This window comes from Perissodus microlepis, chromosome 19 (genome assembly GCF_051167445.1).
Source record: "Perissodus microlepis isolate ML-2025 ecotype Zambia chromosome 19, ASM5116744v1, whole genome shotgun sequence".
Taxonomy (NCBI): Eukaryota; Metazoa; Chordata; class Actinopteri; order Cichliformes; family Cichlidae; genus Perissodus; species Perissodus microlepis.
The window spans coordinates 29,834,977-29,851,025 of record NC_140479.1 but is presented as its reverse complement, the minus strand read 5'-3'; the positions used below and the strand labels follow the sequence as shown (position 1 = coordinate 29,851,025).

The 16,049-nt window shown below is 41.1% G+C and overlaps 1 protein-coding gene across 2 annotated transcripts; it reads left to right on the top strand.

Moving 5' to 3' along the window:
• The first annotated feature begins 6,857 nt into the window (after nt 1-6,857).
• On the top strand, nt 6,858-13,553 carry LOC146366324 (phospholipase A and acyltransferase 4-like). Of its 2 annotated transcripts, none has more exons than XM_084915503.1 (4): nt 6,858-6,960; nt 7,286-7,394; nt 7,504-7,781; nt 8,707-13,553. In XM_084915503.1, exons 1-4 carry the CDS (start codon nt 6,946-6,948, stop codon nt 8,824-8,826), a joined length of 522 nt encoding a protein of 173 aa, XP_084771629.1. In that variant the 5' UTR covers nt 6,858-6,945; the 3' UTR covers nt 8,827-13,553. The 2 variants fall into 2 exon arrangements, with proteins under 2 accessions (XP_084771629.1, XP_084771628.1); XM_084915502.1 differs by having other exon boundaries at nt 8,288-8,829.
• Nucleotides 13,554-16,049: the final 2,496 nt, after the last annotated feature.

The window sequence follows — 16,049 nt, the reverse complement described above, 5'->3', positions numbered from 1 at the left end:
AAATAAGGGAGGAGAGAGAGAAGCAGGGAAGGAGAAAGACATATAGAGAAAGGTAAACACTTTTAGTGGGTATTTGTGAATTTAAACTATAAGTAACCTATAAAGCTTACTAGGTATGTGGCCAGTCAGTAGCATCAAAGTTTATGAGAATACATCAATTATTTGGACTTAATCACACGCTAATCAACACATATATATATATATGTATATATATATATATGTGTATATATATATATATATATATATATGTATGTATGTATATATTAGGGGTGCAACGATACACAAAATTCACGGTTCGGTTCGGTTCGATACTTTGGTGTCACGGTTTGATATTTTTTCGATACAAAAAAAAAATGTTCATGCTTTTTTAATTTGTCATTTATTAAATTTTCACGGCACATTCTGCACCACATCTCTGTGCGTTCATCATTTGTTTGAAGCCAGCTCACCTCCTGCAACCACTTTTCCGAGAATACGCGGTTCTTTGTGGTTCGGACTCCTTCTGACATTTCTTTGGAGGTGGGGGAACACCAAAGTAATTGCTTAAAGGAGCTTCTTCGACATCTTTAAGAGTTCTAAACAAATGTCTGTCCTCCTCCTGAAAATCTTATGTACGCAAACACGCGTTGCAACTTCTTATCTTGTGCGTGTTTTTTATTTTGACACCGAATGCGCACCTGCGGACCACTTATGTGCAGCCCTGGTTATTTAGCTTGTCATATTGCAGCCACAGAAATTCTTTTGTCCATGAAACCATAAAGCTGCACTTTCTTTTTGCCTTATAGTCTGATTTGTCATAACTTTTCCGTTTTGTGGTAAGCTTTTCTTTGGCTGTCACTTCTTCACCCTGACCTGTCTTATTTGGCTCAGCAGAACTCAAATATATATCCTGCTGCTTTTACACACGCACTCACATAACGCTCAGCGATTCTCTGCGTGATCAACCTCTCACATGTTTAAGCTGTGGGAGATTTCACTTGTCATGTTTGCATAGTAAGCTAACGATTGATAAGACGATGTCAGAGGAATTGGTGCGCAAATTATCGTCACTCACCAATCAGTGCTGTCGCTCTCTATACACAGTTCGCGCGATTGCAAAGTGAAAGCAAAAAACAAGCGCAAATTCAAACGCGATTTCAATATGTCACATATTGACAGTGGCTCACCGATGCCAATGACATAATTACCCAGCTACATTTCCGAAAGAATGCAAAAGCATTGACATATATTTTTCCTTCCTACGATAGCCCGACGGGCAGGGCAGAGATAGATTTTGGTAGCCCGACTGGAAAAATCGCTAGCCCCGGGACGTCGGGCTAGCGATTTTGCGAGCCCTGTATCTGATTGAGGAATCACTCATCTTTGGAAAAGAGTTTATTACAGAGAAATGTCTCTTTCCAAAATAAAAGCTATACTATACGCTTCTTCTGGGCTATATTCTCAGCAGCATATTAAACATATCAGGTCCCCATAAGGAGAATCCTGTGCTAACAGCTGTCTAAATGACTCGGGTAAAGTTTGTAGCATGTGTGCTTGTTGTTTTTGTCTGCTAACACACTAGCTCCCACCAATGTAATTAAGCATTGCGTGGCACATCCAACATACTGTTTTACTTTTGTCCATGAAGCGCTTACCTTCAGGGTCATACGTCACATGAAAACCAAAATAGTTCCAAACGCCAGATCTGAATGAGGGTGGGGGAGGTTCAATTTGCCATGTTGCAAGGAGAGCTTAACTTCTGTCTCGCTAGCTTGCCCTGAATCTGCGTTCGACTACTCCGCCTAGGCTGCCCTGTCGAGCGCAGATCCACTGAGCGCTCAACACAGACAGCATCGTCAGAAGGAAAGTTGATAAAATAAATGAAAAATTTTGTATTGTTCGATACATATGTGTACCGAACCGAAAGCACTGTATCGAACGGTTCAATATCAATACAAATATCGTTGCACCCCTAGTGTGTGTGTATATATATATATATATATATATATATATATATATATATATATATATATATATATATATATGGCCCCAACTGACAGCGTGCTCAGTGAATACCTCAGGCAGCAGAAACCCAAGAAAGTGGAGGAAGACGAGGAACCATCATGGAAGGACAGGCCCCTGCACGGTATGTACCACCGGCAGATAGAGGAGGTGGCTGATATCCAGAAATCCTACCAGTGGCTGGACAAAGCTGGACTGAAAGACAGCACAGAGGCACTAATCATGGCAGCACAAGAACAAGCTCTGAGTACAAGATCCATAGAGGCTGGGGTCTATCACAGCAGGCAAGACCCCAGGTGCAGGCTGTGTAAAGATGCCCCTGAGACAATCCAGCACATAACAGCAGGGTGCAAGATGCTAGCAGGCAGGGCATACATGGAACGCCATAACCAAGTGGCCGGCATAGTGTACAGGAACATCTGTGCCGAGTATAACCTGGAAGTCCCGAGGTCAAAATGGGAGATGCCCCCAAGGGTGGTGGAGAATGACCGAGCTAAGATCCTGTGGGACTTCCAGATACAGACGGACAAAATGGTGGTGGCTAACCAACCAGACATAGTGGTGCTAGACAAACATGAGAAGACGGCCGTAGTGATTGATGTAGCGGTTCCGAATGACAGCAACATCAGGAAGAAGGAACACGAGAAGCTGGAGAAATACCAAGGGCTCAGAGAAGAGCTCAAGAGGATGTGGAGGGTGAAGGTCCCAGTGGTAATCGGAGCACTAGGTGCGGTGACTCCCAAGCTAGGCGAGTGGCTCCAGCAGATCCCGGGAACAACATCGGAGATCTCTGTCCAGAAGAGCGCAGTCCTAGGAACAGCTAAGATACTGCGCAGGACCCTCAAGCTCCCAGGCCTCTGGTAGAGGACCCGAGCTTGAAGGATTGACCGCCCACAGGGGCGAGTGGGGAATTTTTTTATATATATATGAGTACAGTAATCTCTTTTTACTATACTTTATAACTTAAAAAAAATACTTGCTGTACATTTGAATTCTCTGGAGTCAGCTTCAAGAAATATTTATTCTGTTCATGGTAGATGGAGGCAGGATGAATCAGTCTCAGCCCTTAGTTCAAAGGAGAAAGTCGCATCTAACTTTACAAATGAGGTGATTAAAGCAGAACTGACCTTAAGCTCGTAAACTCTTATTTAAGTAGTGTCACTATTTGAAATGCATATTTTAAATTTTCCACTTTCATCATTGTTCTCTTTGCAGTATCTAAACTCTCTTGCAGGGTAATTACACACAATATGCTGCCACTATAGCAATAACAAACTAAGATGTGAACTCTGCCTCCAGCCACCCCCAACTAGCCTCTGTCAACTGTGCTGACCAGTCCCCATGGCAACTGGCACAGAACTAATTTTCCTGAAATGTGACCATCGCTTTTGGAAAAGAGTAGAAAAGAAAAAAAAAAACAGTTGTATTTGCTGTACGCGCTGTGAAAACACATCTTTCATATAGTGCCAGAGAACCCACGAGGCTTTGTCTTCTGTACAAATATGAGTGGCAGCCTCTTTTCTAGCCCTGAGCAAACGCTATGGTCCTCGTCATCCTCCTCCTCCTGACTCCACCGTGGGACTGCATTCTGTAGAAACAGTGTAAAAAAGACCACTGGCACTGAAATTGATTTGGCTTTAATTAACCATTGTACAATGATCCATGGCTTCTGCCAAACAGTCGGCGTGATTTACGATCCACTTGTGGTTGAATATGGGCACAGGAGGCAACTTCAGCTGAGCTTGGTCTGTTAAGAAAGAAAGTAGCTCAGGCTGAGTTTGCAATCCAGAATTTAATATGATATTTGAGACACCAAAATACAGGCATTTTGAAATTCTCTCTTTCTCCAAAATATATTATATTAAAATATAATGTTCTCCACAAGGAGACTACACTCTCCTAAAGGATTTTAGATGTTATGGCACCCTTTTGTTTTTTTTATCCCTCTAGCCTTTCAAAGTAGATACTTAGTTACAATTATTTGCAGAACATGTTTTGAATTTGTTTTTTCAGAATTCTGGAACAAAATTTCAAAAAAGACCCTCATATTTATAATTATTCTCTGCCATGTAATCCAATTTAGTATGTTTGATTTAAAAGCAGCAGCATATGTTATTGATTAGTAAGTAAATAAATCGGTATGTGCATTTTTCTCTTGTCCTGTATGTGACCTGAAGTCATTCATGTGTTTTTGGTGCTTCTTTATTTGCACAAAAAAAGGTCTGCTCACTTTAGAACGCACTTTAGTTACCTTAAACTTAAGCCTTTTACAAAAGGGGACAAGTTTTTCTCCGAGTGCACCGTGAACGTTTGCGTGTCAGCCGTGGGATTGCCGCTCCTTGCAATCGCCACCAATTCCTGAACGTTCATTGTTCTGCAGCTGATTGAGGTGGTTTCTCCTTTTAAGACTCGGTGAGGGAAAGGAGCGCAAATCACTGACTTAGCAATCCGCTCCCAACAAAATCTCCTCCCTCTTTCACTGTAACAGGCCAAAGATCGTGCTGCGCTTGCAAGTCTAACAGTCAATACTTAAAAAAGCCATGAAAAAGAGAGCAGCATTAGCATATCAAAGACCAACATCTGACAAGGGCCTGCGTGAACCTTCCATGAGTGGTGTGCACTGGGAGAAAAGGGTTTGACTGTACAGGAGGAAAGGTGGGAAAAGTCCAGTGGTTGAAGATTACTGAGGGTTTTACTGCTGCTCATCAGTCACACAAGATGAGACCATCACAAGAGAGGGATTAGGAAGAATATTAGGGGGCAGATGTTGAAGATGAGAGCCCTCCTCTCTGCCTCGGGCTCTGATTAAACCCAGTATATAACACATGATTTTTTTTCAGTGAGAAAGCACAGAGGTCAAAAGTATAGGGTACCTATGGTGGTCAGAAGAATAAATGGGAGGTATACAAGTGTGGCGTTAAAAGCCAGAACTAACAGACGAGGAAGGAGTTCAGTGTCTGGTGTCAAATCTCTCCTCTGGCTTCTGTCTGCTGTCAGTGAGGTGAAGACAGTAGAACAGCAAAAGAAAAATTTGAAAAAATTCGTCTTGGCAACAGTGCAGGACGTAGTGTATTACAGCTGTATTTAATGAAAAAAAAAAAGTGCTGCATTGATCATACTGTGGGGAATTCCTCCAAACATCCTGTAAAGCTAAAAGGCCAGGGAGCTCCCTGTGCTGGTCTGATTGAGGATTTCCTGTTTTAAGTACTTAATGAGGAACTGGGGAAAAATCTAACTTCCAGGTCTCTTGACTTGGATGCTTTCCGGACAATAATAATGAAACAAAGCTTCTTTTTTCCAGGTTCTTCTGGATGATGTTACCAAACACCTGCTGTTGCTGTACATGTGCAGTTTAAAATTTTGTTCAGTAAGGGTCTTACATCAAAATGCAGAAAAGGAAAGCAATAAAAAGAGATTTCTAATAATGGCAAAACCAGAGAGAGGAGAAATGACTCAGCTGCAGTTTCCCTACTTTGCCATTTTGGAGCCTTAAGACAAAGTAACACACAAATGAAATATAAAAATTTTACTTGGACACTTTCAGTTTCACTTGATATGCTTTCCTACAAGAACATAGCATGCCATATTATATTCAATAAGCTGATTCTGTTCATCTGGATGTAGCATTTTCACATAGCTGAACCAATGGCCCAGTGATGTATCAGGATAGGATAACTAGTGTGCAAGCTGAGATCAGTTTTATGTAGGGAGAAATTAGAGACTAAACCTGTACCTGGACTTAAAGATGGTTGAAGTTAGGCATTTTAACATGGGGGTCAATTACACTTGGAGTCAGCCTCAAGTGGCCATTTGAGGAATTGCAGTTTTCAGTACTTCTAGTTTGGCCATCCATCCATCCGTTCCACTTATCCTTATCAGGGCTAACACATTAGCCCTGTGTCAGAATATCTTTGATCAGATAATATTAATCTGAAACAGTAGACTGTCAATTTTAGTGACACATTAGTGAACGCAGTGCTCAAGAGTTTCTACAGATCATAATGTTGGACTCTTAGTACGCTTACCTGCCTCCAAATAAATGCTAATATATAGCTGCTGTTTAACAGACCACACCACTAAAGGTAATAAATGCTACTTTCAGCAATTCCCTTGTCTTAAGTAGCACAGCAGGTTGCTCCAGCTGTTTGCTTTGGCAGAATTTTATAACGGATGCCCTTCATGATGCAAACCCAAAGGGGTTTTGTGCATTGGGCTAGAATTTTATCAGGGACCTTCAAATTTCCAAGCAAATGCATTAACTGCCACACTATGGAACAAACTAACTTTGCACCAATGTTAACAATGTTTATTTTGTCAATAAATTGTAAGGCATGAAAGACCATAAACCACAAATAAACACCTAAAATCATTACATTTACAACTGTATTCAGTCAGTTTACTCCACAATACCATTTCATTAGTTCCTTTGAGTCAGCGTCAGCTTGAGGTCAACAAGCTAGAGGTCTTTTAAATAAAATCCCAGATTGACATGTACAGGATATTGATTTTTATCTTGAATTATGAGTAAAAATAATTTGAGAACTAAGACGGACCTTAAAGTCTTTACAATAGTTGTTTGTCTTGTATATGTCTGATGTTGGGGTGTTCTATCTTGTTGCTGTAGATTTTCACCTTCTTTACAATGAACTTTGGTTTATTGTAGGAGGCTCAATCCAATGAACAGTTCACAAGAAATGAAACTTACCCTTTCTCGCACTGCGCGCTGCTTGGCAGCTGCTTAACAGCAACAGTCTCATTGGCTTTTCTAGTTAATGATTTGCAAATTTAGGCCATGTAGCCTCCATGTGGTATTTACCAATGCGCTTATCTAATCTGTCTTTGCATATTAGCACTTCTCCATCTGAAATGTAAGCTAAGTTTCAGTACCAGTCAGAGTAAATTCGCTACCAGTCGTGCCCACCAGCTGACTGAAGAGGTGAAGCCATGGCACCAACACTGGTGAGTGATCCTCTCCTTGCTTTTACTATTACTTAAGTCCGCATTTTTGTGCCTTTGTGACTACATTGGTATGTTGTGTGCTTTTACTCGGTCAAATTTTAATTATTTTTTGATATATGAAAATTCTGAATTTATACTAACCTTTTTCTTTGCCACAGCAAAGAGATTCAAACAACTTTGATATATTATACATTATTACAGTATCTGAAAATTACTAGGCGACTCATATTTTCACCTCGTTATGATTTTCGTTCTTCCTCTAGTCAGCTTTTACTAGCTCACTTGTCTGTTTATACTGAGTGCTGCCTTTTCTCATTATTTTCAGTTTGACAAAGAGCCAAAGCCAGGGGACCTTATCGAGATCTCTCGGGGGGCATATAAACACTGGGCTGTCTACATTGGAGGAAATGAAGTTGTTCATTTACTGCCTCCGAGTGAGTGTTACATTCTTGTACAAAACCCAACACACATTAACGTGCCCTACATAATTCACGGATCTTGCTTTAGTGTCTCTCTGACCTCCTTTTTCCTCTTCCAAAAAAGCACATCCAGGTGGTGAGTTGGGATACTTCGGTGAGCTGCTGACGTTACTAGACAGCGGTAAGGCGCAGGTGAGGCGTCAGAAGATCTGGGAAGTTGTCGGCTCCAGCGAATTTGAGGTCAATAATCTTCTGGATGATGAGTACAGTCCTCGTGAGCCTCTTGCCATTGTGAGGGATGCCTGCAGGATGCTCGGTCGAGAGCTGCCTTACTGTATCGCTACTCAGAATTGTGAACACTTTGTCACAGAGCTACGTTATGGAAAGCCAGAGTCCCGACAGGTGAGGGATTTTTTATAGATCTACCTAAAAGAAAAGTCTGTGAGATCAAATGGGTTGTGAATTCTCTTGTGTTAAGCTGAACATGGCTTAAACCAACAGTGAAGAGCAACAGTAACACTTTATTGCTGTTTCAGTGAGAAATGATTTTATCTTTAGTTTGTCTGCACCTGCGCTGGATGTGTTTATCATCTAAGCGCCTCATTCATTGTAAAGATACAAAGATGTAACACAATCTATTATGAATGATTAGAAGCAGATGTGGTGCTGAATAAATTTTGATTATGTATCAAAAGGCAGATTAGCTGATTTGCAAGTTCCAAAAAAAGCTTGCTTAGTCAACCCGTTTTGTCACCTTCGCTGCCATAAAAAGCTCTCTGAAATGCATTAAAAAAAACTTATTTTTCATGGTGTTCAATCAGAAAATGCAACATGGCAGCCGCTCAATTTTTAATGAATGTAAACATGGTCATTATTTTTTATTTTGTTTTTACTGTCTATTATTGCAGCCTTGTGGAAGTCAGCACTGAAATACAACATCTACAACAATGCAATAACTGCTTTCCCTTCAACAACCAGCACCACTGCTTTTCTCTTTATTGTGTTTTTTTCCATAAATGGTAAATGGCCTGTATTTATATAGCACTTTACTCGTCCCTAAGGACCCCAAAGCGCTTTACACAACCAGTCATCCACCCACACATTGGTGATGGCAGCTACATTGTAGCCACAGCCACCCTGGGGCGCACTGACAGAGGCGAGGCTGCCGGACACTGGCGCAACCAGGCCCTCTGACCACCACCAGTAGGCAACGGGTGAAGTGTCTTGCCCAAGGACACAACGACCAAGACTGTCCAAGCCGGGGCTCGAACCGGCAACCTTCCAATTACAAGGCGAACTCCCAACTCTTGAGCCACGATCGCCATAGGGTCAAACAGCAGCTGCGATTGGAGGCGTCGCTGTGGCAGGTGTAGCTGCTGCAATTTTGGGTGCCGCGCTGTTTTCCTCCTTCAACAAGGACGAAAACAAAAGAAGAAATTATAGGTGATTGCAGTGATTGATATCATTAATATCAGTAAAAAGGAAGGAACTAGTTTGTTGGTGTAACAAGGCCAGCAGAAACAATAAGTTAATCACAGTGAGGATTTCTAGGATTGAAGATATTTTTGGAATTGTGAGTTTTTTAGCAAATTGTAGATGATTTTAGATTAAATTTGTACTTCCTAAATACTAAATAAAGATTTGGAAATTTGAAATTAGGCTTTTTGACCATATCACCGTACAGACAAATATACAATCTAATGCTTGGGATGGTTTTTTTGCAATGTAGGAGGTCAGAGCACTGGGCCAGGCCAGTAAAGCTATTAGCAGGTGGGTGCAGCTGGGCTTGCTTAGGCCCCAGAATCACTACAGAACCCCACATTGTTTGAGGTCACCGTTTGTGAGCTCCATGAAATCCACTGCAGTCTGCAAACACTCTGGTCATGGGACAGAATCCAGAAATAATAAAGCCTCACACCGTCCACGCTTTGGGAGTCTGATTGAACGGTTAATGGTGGCTGATCGTGAGGCTCAGAATCACCATGCATAACAAATGTGCAGCATTTTCACTCTGTGAATGATAGAAAAGACATGCCAATAATATGCATGATTACAGAGAGATGGGGAGTCACAGCCTCAAACATGATCACTAATTAGATGGTATCCATTCATTGATCCATCCGTCTGATCCAGGGCCGATAAATCAATATTTGATAATGAATAAATATTTTTTTCACAGTTAATTTAGCTAAGAAATCCACTTTATAGTGCATTTGTTCACTTTCCTTTACACTATCCAGAGCTCTTTGCCTTGTAATTTTAGCCACAGTGGTTTGGGCTGCTGTCAGTGAAATGTAAGTGACGTTTAAAAGCTAATAGAAAATATTCTCATTCTCATAAACTTAGAATGAATTCATGAAAAATACACAGGAACAGATTGTTGGAAGTTGTCATGTTGTCCCGCCATCTTGAACACAGAGCTCATAGGTGTTCATGGGCTGTGGAGGGAAATTTGAATTAATGTCTGCACCTTCAGACTCAAAATATGTAGAAGAAGAAGAAGATTTTTACCAAAGAAGTGAAAAGGTGAAGGAAAGAGAAAACAGCATTTTCATCTATTTCTGATATTGTCGGAAATACTTATTCTCAACAGATTAGACATGCAGCCATCCAATCTCCATACAGCTCACAACAAGCCGGCTAAACAACAAGAACATGTTCAATGCAATTCAAATGTATTTATACAGCACCAAATCACAACAACAGTCGCCTCAAGGCGCCTTACATTCTAAGGTAGACCCTACAGGAGAAAAAACCCAACAATCATATGACTCCCTGTGAGCAAGCACTTTGGCGACAGTGGGAAGGAAAAACTCCCTTTTAACAGGAAGAAACCTCCAGCGGTACCAGGCTCAGGGAGGGGCGGGGCCATCTGCTGCGACCGGTTGGGGTGAGAGAAGGAAGACAGGATAGAAGACATGCTGTGGAAGAGAGACAGAGATTAATAAGAAGTATGATTCAGTGCAGAGAGGTTTATTAACACATGTTGAGTGAGAAAGGTGACTGAAAACTCAATGCATCATGGGAATCCCCCAGTAGTGTTCGCCTATTGCAGCATAACTAAGGGAGGATTCAGGGTCACCTGATCCAGCCCTAACTATATGCTTTAGCAACAAGGAAGGTTTTAAAAGGAACCCCGGCTATTAAGACATGTTTGCGCTAAAATATGCATTGTGTTTTCAATAATATATATGTGGTATTAAAATACGCCAAATGTTTTCCTTTTACATTTTATATAAAACCGATTTACCAGTAGGCCACCTTTGTTATTTACTTCTCAATGCACTCTGGGTAGTGACGTCACATGGTTGCACCGCATTGGGTTCATAATTAGCAGCGCATTGGAAATGGCTTCTGTTCGACCTTTCCAGTTTGAACCAGAGCAAACCGAGAGAGAGGATGAAAATAGTCAACCAGTACTTAGTTTAGATGAAGATGAAAACAATCTGTCACACGAGGACGCAAGAGTCAGGGAAAACTGCTGGTGTCTATGCGGCTACTGAGAGTGTTTGTTGTAAAGAGCTCCATTTTATGGCAGCAGCTATCCATGGTAACGCATATGCACATGATAAAAACACTAATAGAATTCTATTTTTTATTATACAGTGAAATTATGAAAAATTACGATTCTCCATGCAACACAGTGCACCAAAACTTTGAAGCCGTATGTCTTAATCCAGATGTTCTTTGGGCAGCCCTTGTTAGCCTCCATGACCGGTATAGTGCTGGTCTACAAAGTCATAACCAGGTTACTAATAGGCAAGTTAAATAACACCATTGCTATAATACAAAAAACAAAACAGGTTAGCTGAACAAAAGTGCCTATACTGATGACAACCAATACATGTCATCGTGCCAGAAAAAACATGGCCGCTCCCACGGCTCCAAAATAAAAAATTAAAAAATTAAAAAAAATTAAACAACAAAGATTTAATGAATAACAAAAAATTTTTAGTTATTCTTAAGTATGTTTTTATGTAGTGGAGATAATTTGTAACATATTTAGAGTAGCTTGTCATAATAGTCGGGGTTCCTTTTAAGCCTAATCTTGAAAGTAGAGATAGTGTCTGTCTCCCGAATCCAAACTGGAAGCTGGTTCCACAGAAGAGGGGCCTGAAAACTGAAGGCTCTGCCTCCCATTCTACTTTTAAATACTCTAGGAACAACAAGTAGGCCTGCAGAGCGAGAGCGAAGTGCTCTAATAGGGTGATATGGTACTACAAGGTCATTAAGATAAGATGGGGCCTGATTATTCAAAACCTTGTATGTGAGAAGCAGGATTTTGAATTCAATTCTGGGTTTAACAGGAAGCCAATGAAGGGAAGCCAAAACAGGAGAAATATGCTCTCTCCTTCTAGTCCCTGTCAGGACTCTTGCTGCAGCATTTTGGATTAGCTGAAGGCTTTTCAGTGAGTTTTTTGGACTTCCTGAGAATAAAGAATTACAGTCGTCCAGCCTGGAAGTAATAAATGCATGAACTAGTTTTTCCAGCTTCACTCTGAGACAGGATATTTCTAATTTTATACATATTGCACAAATGGAAGAAAGCAGTCTTACATATTTGTTTAATATGTGCGTTGAAGGACATGTCCTGGTCAAAAATGACTCCAAGGTTCCTCACAGCGTTACTGGAGGCCAAGGTAATGCCATCCAGAGTAAGAATCTGCTTAGATACCATATTTCTAAGATTTTCAGGGCCGAGTACAATAACCTCAGTTTGATCTGAATTAAGAAGCAGAAAGTTAGCGGCCATCCAGGTCTTTATGTCTCTAAGACATTCCTGCAGTTTAACATGTGCTTATGATCTAACTTCATGCTAGGTTATGTTAGCTCAAGTGTCCTAAAAATCACACTTTCCCCCCTGATAAACAGCTTGATTATATACTCACATAGTACGAGATGTTATTTGCTAATTGTCTGAGTCCAGCAATGTTAGATCCACTTCAGAAAGAAAGAAAGAAAATAGAAACGTGCAGGATATCTTGAACAAATCACGTCAGAATTACTGCAATCTACTGACATCTAGTGGTGAGATTTTACACACTGTACCTTTAATAATGTATGAGCGTTGCACATTGATACCTACTCCTACAGACAACAAACATTTGGTAAAGATCAAAGTTCAACATCTTAACTCCCTCCTCAAATCATCTGATCTCAGTAACCACAGTAACTTGTGACCTGACCTAAACCTTACCTCATATAGCAAATGATTAAGTGCACACAGCTGAGATATTAAGCAGGGAGTGAACATGCTTCCTCTTTTTCCCCACTTAGAAGTTTGAACTGTTCCCACCATACGTACGACACATCGTGCCCCCTCCTGTAGCTGGAGGCTGTTAGGTTTCCTTTGAATTTGGTGTTATAAACTGTAGCTATAAACACTCGGAAATGTGAATAGATAGTTTGTATGAACTGGCTTGTTTCAAGTTTACCCTGGCCATAAATATGAAAATGTTTTTGTGGGCACAATAATGTACAAACTCCAAGCACTGGGGGGGATAAACTGCATTTAAATAAGCAAACAGAGAGAATTACATCATGGAATAGTCACATCTGATAGCAACATGTGGTTAGAGGTGGATGCAGACTCTGGATAACTCCCAGTGGACATAAATCTGGGGTGCTTTTCTAAGAACTGCCAGCAACGGAAATCACTTTGTTGTCGTTTCCACCATTCAACTGCCCGACTGCACAGCTTGAATGTTTACCTGTGATGATCTGGGATGCAGTAAACTTTAAGCCAACAATGGTTCAGTAATGGGGTTTTTCTTTACATCAATAATAGGTCTTCCCTGGTTAATAGTAAGATAAATGAGTTCAGAGATGCTTTATCCTGGAGCCTAATGGACTGAAAAGGGACTTATTGTGAGTTTCTATTGTACACTAGGCTTGGAGGCAGCACTGAACCAACATGAATAAGTACAGCCAGTAAAGAGCAGTTGGTGAGAAATGCAGCGTGACAGGCAGCCACGGAGGCCAAAAATCAACTACCTTTGGTGTCTGTGTCACTTGAGGATATATGGTTGCCCCCTCTGGGTTCTGTCACTGCTAATGTCTCACGTTCAGTTTCCACAAAGGCAAACGTGGAGGACGTGACTTGGGCCAGGAGAGCCATTAAAAACAACCCGAAATCTTCCATCCGATACAAAGATGTCATTGAGGTTTGTCTCTGCACCTGCTGAAGTCATGGAAGAGGCGGCAGAAGGTCTTCCTCTGTGTCCGACTAAGCGACAACAGTCCACCACCTCCCAAAAACTAGCCGGACAAGTTTTTCTTTTCTTTTTCTTTTTTTTTTTGAAAGGCAAACTGCTGCCATGCCAGATAAGTCAACAAACGAGGGCCAGTGAAACTTTGTTCATCGTGTGAGGGGCTTTTTGTGAGAGAGGCTGTGTGGAGAGAAGGGGGAAAGGGGGCTGGAGGGAGGCAGGATGGGGAGCTAGAATTAGGATCACATAAAGACGAGAGCCAGAAGGACGCGGTTGGGAGATGGTGGATTGGACCACCCTAAATGTAAGGCTTCCTGGCTGCTGATGCACACTCAGGTGGCAGCAGCTAAAATACCTCTATCTCCCCCCATTCGCCGGGTTCACAATGAGGAAACTGTTTCAGCAGGACAGGGGCTCTGCCTCTCAGACCACTGACAGAGAGAGATTAGAATAACAATGGCCCGGGTTAATGATGTTTGTGCCGCTGAAGACACAAAGTCATTACTAAAAAAGCCATTAGGCCTCTGAGTCAAAGAGAATGAAAGCGGTGTTTTTTTCACACTGATTGCTTGCAGCGAATGTTAAACAGAATGGTGATCAACACACAGACCACCATTCGCTCAGTGTCTCATTTTATGGCAGGTTCTCAGTATTTTTCTCTCAGCTATAGCTACTTTTTAACTTATGCAATAGTGGCTTGTTTCATGTATTAGCTGCACTTCCTTTCAGCCTTTTCACCTGACTTCTTTACTCAGTTCTACACATCATGTTCAAGCAGAAGGCAGAGCAGAGCTGGAGCTGGCAGAAGGGGGCAAAAAAAAAAAAAGAAAAAACCAAAGGAGGGAGGAAAAGAGCAAAGAAAAAGAAGGCTTTGAAGAAGACCGAGCTCGCAAAGCTGTATTTTAAAGTTGGATGGCACATCAGAGGCATGAGTAGCTAGAGTTCTGGGTTTTTTTAAGGCCCATATATGCTCATAGTGCAGCATCCAAAAGGAGCATTCTCTTTAAAGCCGGGCTGAGTGAGACCAAACATTCACCGCCGTGCTCCAAGGCTTAATTATCGTTTGGATCACAAACAGAAAGCTGGTTTCAGAGTTGCAGAAGATGAACAGAAGATGGCTGTGTCTGAAAATAATTAGACGCGACATGATTTCAGCTGTTATTTACATTTATATTACAGGCTGACACTATCATTTAGAGCGACATGGGGCAACAGTAGAATCAGTTTCATTTCCTGTGCTTCCTTTGTCCTTGAATGTTCTGTTTAATAGAGATGTGATTGGAAAAGAAATGAAAGTTGGACTGAAGGAAGTGCTTAGTGATGCCTTGTTATGTTCCGCATTTGGCCTTAACATTTTGAAAATTAGTTTGTCTCTGTCTTTTAAAAAAAATGGCAACATAACGAGCTCCAAATACAGAATTTAAATAAATTGAGTGTCTGGAAAGACTAATCACCACCATCAACCTTTTGCCAATTAAAATCAGATCATCGTGATTCAGGTGACTTTATACTGTAACATGCTAGTTTGTTTCAATAGTACTCTTAAAATGACTAAAATTCACATCGAATATCAGAATTGGTTTCCTTTGTGGCTTAACCAGGAATATTAAGCCTATAACGACATCCAAAACACTACGCAGATCTGGACCAGAGCATCACTGAGCTCTTGAACAGTCTGAGGTGTAGCCTGGTGGGACTGGATCGATCTAACTCTGTTGGACTTAGGTCAGGCGAGCATGGAGGCCAGTATCAATTCCTTCATTCTGCATACTCTTGCTACATGATGCCGGGCATTGTCGCGACCAGGAGGAACCCTTACCCACTGCACCATCACAGGGTCTGACTTGATCAGAGACATTCCCATCAGTGGCCTGCTGGAGGTCATTTTGTAGCTCTGGCAGTACTCATCCTGTTCCTCCTTGCACAAAGGAGCAGATAGTGGCCCCCGAAGATGGGTTAAGGACCTTCTATTTTCCCTACGTGCTCCTAGAGTAACTGCAAGAAACTTTTATACTTTATATTTCTATAGGTTTTCTTCAGTAAATTAAAGAAATTTGAATAATGACTCATTAGAACAGGTTGTGAAGAAAGATATGTACCTAATTTAGGGTAAACATTGTTTTTTGTCACAACCTTAGTTACAGGGACTGCTACTTCCATGACCATTACATGGGTTTGAAAACATTTAGAAAGAGTAAAAAAAAACCCAATTCATTTAGATTTTTTAAAATTTACAGCAACTTTCAAACAGGTCAGCAGTGAGATAAACGTAAAGCACTTGGTGGTCTGCAATTTAAGCGGTCATCATTGGGCAATATGAGGGTCAAACCAAACAATAAATGCACCAGATAGTCTATCTAAAATATTTATGTCTGAAGTCCCATGTTTCTAACGTTACACTAAATCCACATCTCAAGTAAATAAGACAATTTCAGGGAAGAATCTCAGCAAGAGACATAAC

Coding starts and splice junctions, on each gene's coding strand:
- LOC146366324 (XM_084915503.1), top strand. Junction 7,395..7,503: donor TGTTCATTTACTGCCTCCGA/GTGAGTGTTACA, acceptor CTTCCAAAAAAG/CACATCCAGGTGGTGAGTTG. Junction 7,782..8,706: donor GAAAGCCAGAGTCCCGACAG/GTGAGGGATTTT, acceptor CGATCGCCATAG/GGTCAAACAGCAGCTGCGAT.